General features: G+C 37.7%; 1 protein-coding gene across 4 annotated transcripts in view; it reads right to left on the reverse strand.

Annotated features, from left to right (window-relative positions):
• The window catches only part of Vps13c (vacuolar protein sorting 13 homolog C), a 153,378-nt gene extending 140,245 nt beyond the window's left edge, over positions 1-13,133 (reverse strand). For 2 of the 4 annotated variants that reach the window (XM_004855710.4, XM_004855712.4), the window contains exons 1-3: positions 12,942-13,133; positions 3,622-3,665; positions 2,240-2,282 (exon numbers count right to left, since the gene is read on the reverse strand). In XM_004855710.4, the coding sequence (XP_004855767.2) occupies positions 2,240-2,282; positions 3,622-3,665; positions 12,942-13,041 (187 nt within the window). In that variant the 5' untranslated portion in view covers positions 13,042-13,133. The remainder of the gene's footprint in view (positions 1-2,239; positions 2,283-3,621; positions 3,666-12,941) is intronic. The other 2 variants (XM_004855709.4, XM_004855711.4) reach the window with 1 other exon arrangement.
• Positions 13,134-13,388: the final 255 nt, after the last annotated feature.

Genomic DNA, 13,388 nt, shown 5'->3' on the forward strand with positions numbered 1-13,388 from the left:
CTATGCCCAGCCCTTCCTCATAATTTTTTAAAAATAATGATACTATAAAATCTAGAGTTCTCTCACTACCACTGATCAAGACTTTCAGGAGAGAAGAATCTTTCCACTCATACTAAGTCAGAGTATAAGAATCAATGGAATTTTTAATTGAAGATGCCCAAAGTTCAAAGAACTGGTAAAGAATATAACCAGCTTAAGAGGGAATATATCCTGGTCACCTAGGTAGCTACACAGGCAAGCCAACGTTCCCTAGGAATCTAATCCTGGGGTTAAAAATACTCAACTTATTTCTCCACTTCTCTCTGGCTCGTAACCCTGCTGAGTTTCCTAACTGGCTCCAAGGTCAAGAGGATCTAGAGGCAATACCACTATGCTTCAAGATCACTTCTGTATCTTACAATTTTATAATGAAAGTCAAATATGTGTAAATATGTGCATGCGTGTGTGTAGTGGATATTACTTGCAGTTATCTTACAATCTCCTAACAAAATGTATTTGACTGTCTTCCTAGCATAAGACCAAGAGACTAGAAAATGCCCCTCTAAGTGCTATACCAAAAAAGGACTGCTTGTTTCCTAAATCTTTTCTTCCCTCATTTGTCCTAACTCATTAGCCCTCATCCTTCAAAAGGGTCCTGGAATTCAGTTAATTATATTATCCCTCCTTTCATAGATAAGAACTTTTTTTTAATTTAAGTACAAAGATAACAAGGGGCAGTCACAAATATGATTAGCTCTTGGAAAATCAAATCATGCTTCAGCTTACTTAGCTACACTGGCTCTACGGGTTAGGTGCAATATTTTAACCTGAGCAGAAATTTAGTAACGTATATAAATGCTCCATAAACCAAGAAAAAGGATAAAAATAAAATATGCTTTTACATCCTTATATGTAATGGGTCTCTCCTAACTCAATGAATAATTCTGGAAAAGGTATTAAGTGCTCAGGACATTTTAAAAGCAAAAAGAACAAATTTTTAACCATTAGAAAACTTCCCCCCCAAGATACAAATCTACCTGTAAGAACATAGTGAATAACATAAAATTTCTTTAGTCAACTGTAACTCATCCAATACACTGCAAATGCAATTGCAACTTATGTCCCAATTTTAGATTTCTGTAACCTCTCTGAAGGCAAAGATATCATATTCATCCTAGCCTCTCCCACAACTACTTAGGGTTTTGGATATAGCGTGTGTATCTAAATATTCCAAAGGTAAAAGGATGAATAAATGGCTATAACTTCTACACACTCGATTTCAATTAAGCATGCAAAGTCACCACAATATTTTTAGAGCACTGCTAAAGATCACAATGAGTCAGCAGTACTTCACAAACAGAAAGGTGGCACATGTCCTTGAGATGTTTTCAATATAAGGGAGTATCTCTTATTTCCAGTGACAAAAACATGACAATGTTCCTTTACATTAACAGGACATATAAAAATGATATAAAAGGGACCCAAATCAATAAGTAATTGCTAAGGGACAGTGGAGTAATGAAAGACAAAGCCCCCTAGACCTCAGAATATTGTATGAAGAGGAAAAGCAATGAGATACACTACTGGGATACTGGAGGCAAGCAGAAGGATATGGCATAAATAAAAATTCTATAGTGTGAGTAAGGTATCCCGGATGGATGGATGGATGGATAGATAGATATCTCAGACAGTATGGATTAGTTGGAAGAACTTTGTAGATTAAATTTTCTATTGAAAATTTCCTTCAGCAAAGACACATACTTAGATGTGTAAGATCTTAGTGTAAGAATGTAGCCACAAAGAAAGACTTTGTACTTACCGAAAACATATCATCCACAGCACATTGCTGCATAACATAGCAAGTGAAAATGTTTGAACAAAACATGAGGGAAATAAGCTACATTTAAAGTTTATTTAATAGAGTTTTCAAATTATACTACTTTCACAAATAAAGTATACAAAATGGGTATCTGTTTTCAAGCTAAAGATGTATTCTGTGCAGTGGAACCAAGCCTGAAGACCATGAATGCAGTTTAAATGTTCCTTTTTCTTAGAGGGTAATTTTCTACCCTTTTGCCAAAAACATGCAGGTAGATATTATGTATTATATATATTAGGTTCAAAACTCTACAAGCTCTAACATAAGCCAAAACCTCCTCGCACTTTTGGTCACTAAAAAAGATTTCTTAGATTAAATAACACAGAAAAATAAAAAACAGAAAGAAATAAGAGTAATTCATATGAAAAGTGAGGTGCTTACCAATTTGTCCAGCCTTGACTTTAAAAGGAACATCCAATTCACTCTTTAGGAAAAAGAAAAATTTAAAGGACATCGTACATTATCAAGCCACCCAAAAGTTACTCTAGTGTCATGCAAATACAGAAATACAGTGCCTTCTAAAGAGGAAAAAAAAATTCTATATTTGAGTAACTCAGAAAAGATTCTATGGCTAAAAAACACATTACTAAACTTTGCACAAAAAATTCACAAGGAAAACTATTAAGAAAACTTTAAAGAACATATAGTTTAAAAATGTAGTTGGATAAATTGGTTCATTGGCTTTAATAAATCAAATCAAATATAAATTCCATTAACTTAAACAGATGGACATAGTTTATATGAAATGTTAGAAAAAGAAAAGGAACAGTCATCTCAGACACATTAGTTGAAAACAGTAACGGAACAATTCTCTCATAATATTTAGTAAATGAATACAACAATTTTAAAAGAAAAAGTAGATTCAAATTAGGCTAACAAAGAGTTCTCTACGTCATTAAATATCTATCCAACCTCTATAATTCTATCCATACTTACACTCTTATAAAATACTGCCATAAACTGAGAAAAACAAGTTTATTCTGACCTCTGGCAATAAAACAATAACTCCTAAATTTTTTGATAAAATTTTAGAAGTTGTGACATGCCATGTAAACACAGGAAAAGAAGATCTAAATATTCTGAGGACCTACAATTTTCCAGCTCTCATTTTTCATCTTATTCAAGCCACAAAGACACAGATATTTTACTGTTATAAATTAATTCTTCTTTAAAGATGATTAAACTGATGCTGAAAGACATTATAAACTAGAAATTAGGAATCTAAAAATGTGATGAAAGAATAAACCTTAAGCAACTTCATAAATGCAAATTTAGCCCAACAAGCTAAATAGAAAACAAATAGGGGTAGGAGAATTGTCTTGTTTGCCCCACAGTAAATGACAAATTATTTTCTGGACCAAGTGTAAAAAAAAATTCCTTTTTATTTCTTATTATTACCATAATATTGTAAGGCTAGCCTATCAATATATTATTTCCAAAGATAAATTCATTAGATAACTGTTAAAAATCAAGCCCTTATTTAGCTGAAAAGTATGTAAAGATCATTCTGAAGAAAAATATTTCTGTAAGAAAAAAGTAGACTACAAAGCTATAGTCAAGTTAAGTGAAGGAAAAACGTTCCATTTTCCAAAAGATACTCTTTATGATTAGGGGGAAAATGTTTCTATATTTTTAATCTGAGATTTCCCAATAGAAAATCATTAAGTTGTTAAATAAAGTGACTCACTTTATCTAGTACCTAGTGCCAGATACGTAGTAATCAAATTAACTGAGTTATTAGCATAGTTTTAAAAAAGACTTACCAGAGCATTTTCTTTTATCTGTAGATTATCTAAAGCCACATTGCCTTTAGAGAGGAAAAAGAACATTAATACAACTAGTAATAACCTGCCATAATGCAGACCAAACTCTAAGAATGCAATGTTAAGAAGTAAAAACACATGGCAAAGGATCTACCTAAAGACCAAAATGTCAGTAATGAGGCATAAATCATAATACAGATATTAAATAATACATATTACAGGACTGAAGATTTAGCTCAGTGGCACCGCATCTGCTCGCAAGCGCCAAGGTCCTGAGTTTGATCCCCAGTACCAAAAAAAACCCTCACAAATACTGCAACATTACAGAGCAAAAAAAAAGGACAAATACATGAGAAAATGTTCACCAGATATTAATTTTTTTTAAAGATTAAAGAATACCCAGACTAATCCAAATTTAAAAGCGTATTATATGCACTCTTGTATGCATGGCACTGATAAACAAAAAGACAATACACCACATAGCTCGTTTCTCTGTAACACATTTTCTGGGTACATGTGGTTTTCAAATTTTCTAAATTGTTGAAAATTGTTATAAAACAGAAGGAAGTTAAGAAACATTACAAATGGGCAGAAAATACTACAGCTTTATAAAAGAAGGGAAAGGAAAGAATATAGGCCACAAGACAGCTTCTATAATACACTGGAGAAGTTAAAACCTAAAATAAGGCAGTAAGTTCAGGGTCAAGGAGCTGGAGCTACAGCAGAGTGATTTTTGGAGTCAGAACTGACAGGCTGTCATCACTGCACAAATTCAGGACTAATAAAGTAACCCTACAAGACGGGCATGTGCTTTGCAGCTGGAAAAAAAATCCTTAAGGAGTATATGCAGTAAAATCATATAAAGTATACACATATTCCTGGGTTTTAATCTATTAAATAATGAATCATACTAAACATAAAGAACTTTATTCAAACAACAGAAGGGATGTGCACAGTGCTAGTACATATCTGAGGTCATTCAAAGGAGTCTAACAAGATATGAGGTGCACATGGAGACCTTCACACCTGCCCACGAGTTCCAACCGGGGTCAGGCATCACCAGGAGTGCTCGTAAGTCATCTCCATTAGACCTGAAGTTTTTATAACAATTGCTAAGGCACTAACATAATGAGTATAAAAATGTCCTTATAAAATGAAGGCTGTTTCTACTACAGCAAATTTTGGCTCTTTGATGAAGTAACAGGTGGCACTTGGATTGTGAAACACTGAACACCCGCAATACGCCTAACAAAGTCAAACAAGTATATTTAGAAAGACTGGCAAAGACCTCATAAGAGATTATAACTGGGAGGTAGGATTAAGGATGGCATTTTTATTATTTTTTTTACTACTTTCTACTTGCATAATCAGATATTTTATCAAATTATTATACAAATTATAAGGGAAATAAATATGGGGAAATAAAGATAAATCCTAATGTCAACATGACCTCAATATGTTTTATGTCATTTCCTCCTATATCTTCTACCTTACCTGCAGACATAAAATAACAAATATCTATTTCTATCCAGAATCTAACAAATAAATACGTACTTCCTCTCTGAAAAAAAAAATGTGAATGCTATCTAACAAACCCTAACTATAACATCATTCTGTATGTTATTTGCACTCAAGGAGGAGTCATGAGCCCTAACACAGAGAAGTGAGCAATCGCAGCAGCTTTCAGATTAACAGCCAAGTAAAGGGGTGAAAGGATGCACATGACCACAAGCAGTAGGTGTGGTCAGTGCCTCAGGAGACCCCATGAGTCTCAATTACAAACTATAAATGCTTTGGAAAAGTTACACATAAATTTTCAAAGCCAATCTTGGAGACTTTAAGAAGTAACCTGAAAGGTTAAATCCTGAGACCAAATTTATCTAATAATCTTCATTCACAAACCAGAAGACAGAAATGAAAGTAAATTAAACTGGCAAATGATACCAAGGATTGGAGTCTTTAAAAAAAAAGTTGCTGAATTACATAAAAACAACCAAATTAGCCTATTTGTAAGTAAAAATCAAATGGCAATGGAATAATACGGAACAACCCTACTTAAGTATAAGAACACCTTTTAAAATACATAAGGTGGGCCTGGGACTTAGCTCAGTGGCACAGTGCCTGCCTGGCAAACACAAGGTCCTGCGTTCTATCCTCGGTATCAAAAAAACAAAAAACAAAATAAATAAAATACATAAGGATCTACAAAACAAATGTAAATACTACATTGCTGTTAAATACCTACAACCTGAAATTACCTCCCTAAACTTTCATAGATGATTAGGCTGTACCTTTTTTATGCTATTTAATACTCTATATATGCCCCCAACCTAACTATGAACTCCTGACCTCCCTCATAGCAGGTACCCCATAAATACTGGGTTGACTGATTTGGAATGCATGTCATGTGCTCGCTTCAGCAACACATATACTAGAATGCATATCATAATGGTGTACAACAACTCCAGTACACACATAAACTTTTTTAGAAAACACTTTCAGATCTATTATATCACTGGATCCTCACAACCTCCTGAGCAGAAAGACAGATACTCTAAGAAAGAAAGTATACAGATATACTGACGTTTAATGTGAAGTTAAAGGATTGGTCTAAAAATACTACAGCAACCTGTAAGTGGCAGAGCCAACATATACATCTTACAATGTTCAGTGCTGGGTTCAGAGGGCCACTCTTTGTAATAGCAGAGCAGGAAGGGTACAGGATTTTCATGCAGAAGGTAAATCTACTTCCTTAGGGGAAAAAAATGCCATACAAGAATCAGACTCAGTAGTGAGAGCCCTATGTATCTGTTGGTTCTACTTTTATTCTCTGCATTTTACAAGATATGAAAAAATCCAAAAACAAAAGGTTAACTAAAATTAGTACGGCAGGGGCACAGGGAGCACACAGCCAAGGGATATTGTTAGCCGAAGTACAGAAGGACAAGGCCTCTGCGAAAACACATGGAGGAGAGGGCAGGAAAAAAGGCTTCTTTTAGTATCTTTAAAAATATTTTTCCTTAAAAAAAAAAAAAAGACAAATTCCCAAGCTATGTTTTAGAACTATTTAAGACCATACAGATCTTTAAATCTAATCTTTCCTCACTATTTATACATGAAGAAAATAAAGTGTAAGGAGATGAGGAGGTTTCCCAAGGTTACCCAATAATTTTGTGGCAATACTAAGAATAGAACCTAGGTCTCCTGACTTCTTGGTCAATGTTCTTTACATAAAAGGAGACATTCATCAAAACCTGTGATTAAAAATCAAAAATGTCATGGTCTACTATGAAACTAACTTTACATACTAAAACAGTGAAAAGAACACACCATGCTACATATTTATTCAAGATTTATTTTAAGTATCTGTGACGTAAGCATTCTCTATTCATTTGAAAGTGTAACAAAATATACAGACATATTCATTTGCCAAGGAAGTCAGGTAAATTGTTTTAAAAGTAGAAATTAAGTTATTTGAATGACATGTTTTAGTAAATATGAATAATGTAGCAATTCATGAACAAAATTTCAAATGAATTTTTAGGAGCTACTGACTTTAACTTCTAGTTAACCAGTCGACCGACCCACATTGCTTTTGACAGAGACTGTGCTGGGAGCAGCAAGGGGAAGAGAGAAAAAGCAACAACAGGCTCTTCCTCTCCCATTTCCCTACTGAAATGGGAAGTCTTGGCAAAGAAAGGTCCAAAGCTGCACAGTCACCAAACTTTCTCCCTTCCCATATGCAGCAGCAATCTTACGAGAGTGAGCAGTGCTCTCAGCTTCCTAGCAGAATTATTACAGAATACTCTCATTTTTTATTTTTTTGGTGCCAGGGATCAAACTCGAGTCTTTGAACTTGCGAGGCAGGCGGCGGAACCACTGAGCTAAATCCCTGGCCTACTTTCATTTTTTAATAATGCTATTTAAACATGCAAAAAGGCATTTCCAACTTAAGTTTCTAAGCACTGCTTTAGTTGATAATGTATATTATGCTCCCAGAAGAGCTTCTTGTTGCTTATCTTCTATACTACAGGACGAGTGAATGAGGAATGAGGCCCTCCTTTACATAAGGTGCTGGCCTGGAGGAAAGGACTTTTCAATTCTTCAGGCTTAAAAACATCTAGGTTCTGTGTTGTTGTTTTTTTAATGTGTTAAGGGAAGAAAAACAAAAAGACCTACTTTTTCTTTCATTCTCACACTGCCCTACAGCTCCCTGTTAAGACAATGCAATGTAATAGATTTGAATGTGCAATTATCAGTGTAACTCCCCAGGACTGAGCGAAGAACACACAGGAAAAGTACCTCTCACCATGCAGCCGAGGCAGTGCAGGACCACTTACCTCCTGACGGGCTCAGGCTGCTCCACGTTTGTTCTAACAAGGGAAGATGAGACCTGGCCCAACTCTCCGATTTACAGATAAGAAACCAATGGTCACTGCTCAGTGACTCGCCCAAAGCCACACAACCGGGCAGTACCACAGTTAGTTAGAACCCCAGTTCCCTCATTCTTAGCGCTGCTTCAGATTCATTCTCCTTCCCAATGCTGCTCTGCTCCAACACAACTGATAGCATCCCTAACCCAAAATCCAAAATCCAAAATGCTGCAAAATCCCAAACCTTTGGAATGCTGACATATTGCCATGTAAAAGCATCACAGTCAAAACACATTCACACAGTAAATTTGTATAAAATAACACTCAGGCTATATGTATAAGGTATATATGAAATATAAATGAATATTGTGTTTAACCCCCAAGAAATTGCATTATTACAAATATTCCAAAAATCTGAAAAAATCCAAAATTCAAAACAGTTCTGGTCGCAAGGATTTCAAATAAGGGAATACCCTACGGTAGTGGTGGCAAACCTATAGCACATGTGCCACAGTGGGAGGTTTGTATCCCTGAAAGCTTTAAAAAGTTTGCCATCACTGCTCTGTGGGTCTTGGCAACTGACAAGGAAGTGTGTGGGGTCCAGCCAAGGACGGTAGAGTAAACACCACAGTGAAGCCTGACTTGCAGAGCTACTGACCACACTCTACCTCATTGCTGTTTCAGGCCACCTCGGTCGCCCCTCCACCCAACACATCATGGCCACTAGTTTATTCCACTCATCTAATCAAAGTTGAGAACCAAAGGTCTCACTGGGGGATGTTCCTGCTCCTCCACGATAAACACCACTGTGAAGATCAAACTGGCAAAGATTCTACACTGCTACTTACATTGCAAAAGACCTGGCATTTCAACATACTTTCCAAACACATGCTACCCTTAAAACAATTATACCCTGGACACACCCCAAATAGCTAAGGGCTGTGCAATTTATCTCCAGGTGCCAGTTTGTGGGGAACAAAACCCTAGGTAAATCTTCCTATCTGTACCGGCAACACAGGCCCACCAGGCACTCCTCTGAACCTCTGCAAACCTGAATTACACACGAGCTGGCAGACAGAAGTACTGCTAAGTGTAAATGCAAATGCAATTAGACTTTTTAAGAAATTTGTTTGGAAAACAAGAAATGTTTAGATATACAACGATAGCTCTATCTACTACAGAATACAAGGCACCAGCAGTCTGAATTTAAAAGAAAGATAGTTATGCAAATAAAATAAAACAACACAAGCTACTTTCCATCACTCAGCTAGGTTTATTATCACTATTCTTATCAATACTAACAATTACAAGAGATTTTCACTTTATACATCATATCCACTTTACAGATTAGGCAACTGAGACTTAAGAGAATCAAAATGTTTTTCCCAGAGTCCTACAGCCAGTACATAATTAGGGTCTCATTTTTCTAAAGATGAGAAGTTTTTGAAAGGGTATTCTGCCTAAACCCATTTAAAAATACATAAGAGTTGCCTGATATTAATAAAAACTTGAAGAATAAAACCCAAAAGAAAAACAAAGGCTTCAGTTATTTGTTGGGCTTTGTTTAGAGGGACTGCTTCTCTGATTCAAAAACAATTAGCCACCACATACATTCTGATTCCTGACATTCCAGTAAATTCCTCCATCCTTTTATTTATTAAAATTTAGATTTATTTTTTATTTATTAAATTGTTTATATTATGGATGTCATTGAGTGTCTATATATCTACAAACATATGTACAACACAATCCTCTTTAAATCATGTAAACACAGTACTCTGAATCTTAAAGCTACTTCCTGAAATCACCCAAAAATTATGCAACATAACTTTCAATCGCTTTTAAGACATCTGTTTCCTCTCCATGTTAAGTCCTCTTTCACTCCTTCCTAAAATGTGTTCAGCACCCTGTACATCTCCTACAGATGCAGAAGACAACCTTAGTATTCTCTTTAGACCATGGTTTTTCAACTAACATTTCAGGCTGCATAATTCTTCGTGGCAGAACATTGCCAAATATGCTCCTAGGGATCAAAGTCATTCCCTCATTGAAAAAATTGCCTTAAACTTGTCAAATACTACCATTAAGAAGTATCACCGTAGTTATCGCCAAACAATTATAAGATCAGATATGTGAAATTTCTACAAGATGATTATTCCCTTCTTGAAGATTTGTAAATTAAACAAGAAAAAAACTGAAAGACCCAAATCTATGAACATGTAAACCTATTTGCTAACGCAAAGTTTTCAATTAAGACCACATATTTTCAATTCTTTGCAACTTGTCAATACTACAATGTCATAAATACTAGCCACTTTAAATTAATATTCCCATTTGTTTATTCCAAAATGTTTGAAGACAAACTTCTTTAGCAATATTTTCAAAAAACAAAAAAAATCAACTCAGTCTGCTTTCTATTTTAAAGGAAATAAAAACAATATATTGAACAGTAACTGTATATAAAAGTGCCTAACTTCTAGCTTTCTTTACAGCAACCACAAAATTATGAAGCAAAACTTTATAAAAGCAGAGCTGTGGACTGATAAAGCTGAGGGACTATTTAAGTGGATACTCACTGAACACAATCTGTGAAAGAAATAAATTTATTTGCTCGATCCTATTATACAGTTAATGTAGGCACCTGGCAGAATACTTTATTCTAAAAAAAAGAAAAAATAGTACCAGACTGCAGGTGCACCTCAGTACAGAGCACCATCTGGCTCGGACATACAGGCCTTGAGGCTTGATCGCCAGCAACAACAAGTAAACGCAGAAAACAGGTTGAAAGAAAATCAAATCTCCGGTCCTAGATCTCACCAAAACAAAACCAAAAAAATGATGGGGAGTGGGGTGGATGACATAAAATTATGGCACTTTAATTTCGGTTGTGAAAAAGTCCAAAATCTTCACAGTATATTCAAATGTCACAGTAGAAACATTTACAGATAGAATCATAGAAACTGACACTAGGAGCACCATCAGGTAGGATCTTGTCCAACCTCTAATTTAAAAGAGAGAGAGAGATTTGGTGGTGAAAGAACCTTCAACTATATAAGGACTTTTTTTAAAATGTGAGATGTAAATACAGTACAATATTAGTGTCAGGTAAAAGGCCGAAGACCAAGACCAGACCAGGCCACAAGTCCTTATTAGGGGAACAGATCTACCGGGCTGTCTCTTACCAAAGGAGAGACAAAAGCAATATGGCCGGGGCAGGAAGAGTCTTTCATAGAGACCGGGGTAAGCTTTGTAGGGGCTGAAGCGGGGTTGAGTGAGGTAGTGACTAGGGAATGGAGGAGCCCCGTGACTAGTGGCGGTCGGAGGTGAGCAAGTACTAGGTTACTCTCTAGGCGGGAACAGGGGCATGCTGGGAAGAAGGGTTTGTTCTTTGGTGGGAGCAGCCATCTTGGCACGACGTCACACGGGGGAGGGGGCAAGGCACCATAGGAAGAGGGCAGCAACTATACATAATAGCTGCTGAGGTCGTGGGAGACCTATCAATTAGGACTTATTAAAATGTGGGTAGTAATTACACTGGAACATCATATTGTCAGACAGTATTTAAACTTTCAGAATATAAAAACATTTCTGCTGTGAAGCTTTAAGAAGAAACTAAGGCCTAGTAAGATTTTGTTTTGTCCAACACAAACATTAGGCCTAGAACCCAGAGCTTTTTCAAATTTCACATTTGCTAAAGCAGTGCTTTCTCAAATTTCAAATGTTGACTACCTATATGGAATAACTGGTATTATTGCCAGTATCTTGAAAAAACACCTCTGCAAGAAGCACCAAACATTTACTTTTTCTTCCCCTTCTGTAGCACTATATTTGGGGGAGGAGTAAACAAAGTATGCATGGACATACCACAGTAAAGCAATCAAATGATCGGTAACCAAAAAAAAACAGGCTCCTCCACAACCCAGGGCGGTTCTCCTGGTTTTGTAACACCTTTACCCAATGTAAATATGTGATGCACATATGTAACTATAAATTTTAGGAACTAGGCTAAATTTTAAAAAAGGTAAAAAACTGGGAAATATAATTTAGTAATATATTTAATTCAGCCCAATGTATTCAAATGTCGTCATTCAATACCTAAGCAAGATTTAAAAAAAAAAAGCAACAACTGAGTACATTTTTCTCCTGCTGTATGATGAAAAATGCTCATATTCAAAGCAGGTATTCATGTTATACTTGGACCACATTTCCGCACTCAGCACATTTCAAGCGATCAAGAGTAATCTTAACTAGCAGCTCCCCTCTTAGAGCAGGTCCATAACTATTCCTTTACTGAATTAAAAATAGATCTATCCATTTGAGTAGTTTTTTGTATTTCCCACTGAAGTTGACAAAATCCCCTAATCTTACACAGAATGAGAAACTATTCCCAGTATCCCTAAAGTTTAACACAAATTTTTTTGCACATAATGAAACTTTTTTTGCCTTGCTTGGGGCTGGAACCCAGGGCCTCGGGCAAGCTAGGCAAGCGCCCTCCCGCGAGCCACACCCCCAGCCCTAATTAAACTCTCTAAAGTATACTACTTAGAATATACTTTTGTACACTTAATCTCGAGGATAAGAAGGCTGGCGGACGTTTCCTGGCCGGCATGCACCTGGTCAATGATGATGGGGATTGGGGTTTCAATTTCTCTCTATTGGTGCGAAACAAAACTGGAAGTGCTCTTGGCGCTGAAGGAGGGAGACATTCCCTTCTGGGAGCCGCCAGCCCTCAGAGGCGTCCCCGCGGGCCTCCCCCAGCCCGCTGTCCCTCTCAGGCCGCGGGTTCGCGCCCCTAAGCTGTCCGAAGGCAGCTGCGAGCCGCAGGGTCCCGTCCCCTTCCGGGTGCGGCTCGCCGGCGGAGGGAAACGATTTAGCGTCCGGCCGAGGTCCCGGCCCTGGTTCCGCCCGCCTGCCCGTCCCGAGGCCCGCACGGCCGCCTGCGCGTACCGCCCCAGATGCCCAGTTTCAGCTGCGACTTGTCGAGGTTCTCCACGTAGTCCCCCAGGAAGCGGTTCAGCAGGTCCGCGACCACCGACTCCAGCACCATGGCGGGGCTGTGGCTGGTAGGACGGAGCCGGAACAGCGGAGGGCGGTGACGCGGGTGGGCAGACGGCCCCTGCGGCGGCGCCCCACCCACCCCGCGCGGCGCGTGATCCGTCCGCGCACGCGCGCCGCCTCCGGAGCGTGGGCCTTGCGGGCAGCGTGGGCCTTGCGTTCGCTGTGGCGCGAACCTCTGTGCGCGCGGAGGACCCTTCAGAAGTCAGGAATCGCGGGTCGCTCCCTTCTTTTTGCTTATTGAAAACACACTTTAATAATTTAAAAGTACGAGGGGACAAACCCGCGTCAGGATGGCAGAGAAAGTGGGAACTGAGGATGCACTAGGTTGGAAACCCT

Source organism: Heterocephalus glaber, unplaced genomic scaffold (genome assembly GCF_053883595.1).
Source record: "Heterocephalus glaber isolate CG9 unplaced genomic scaffold, H.glaber_assembly_v1.0 deba00001689, whole genome shotgun sequence".
Classification (NCBI taxonomy): Eukaryota; Metazoa; Chordata; class Mammalia; order Rodentia; family Bathyergidae; genus Heterocephalus; species Heterocephalus glaber.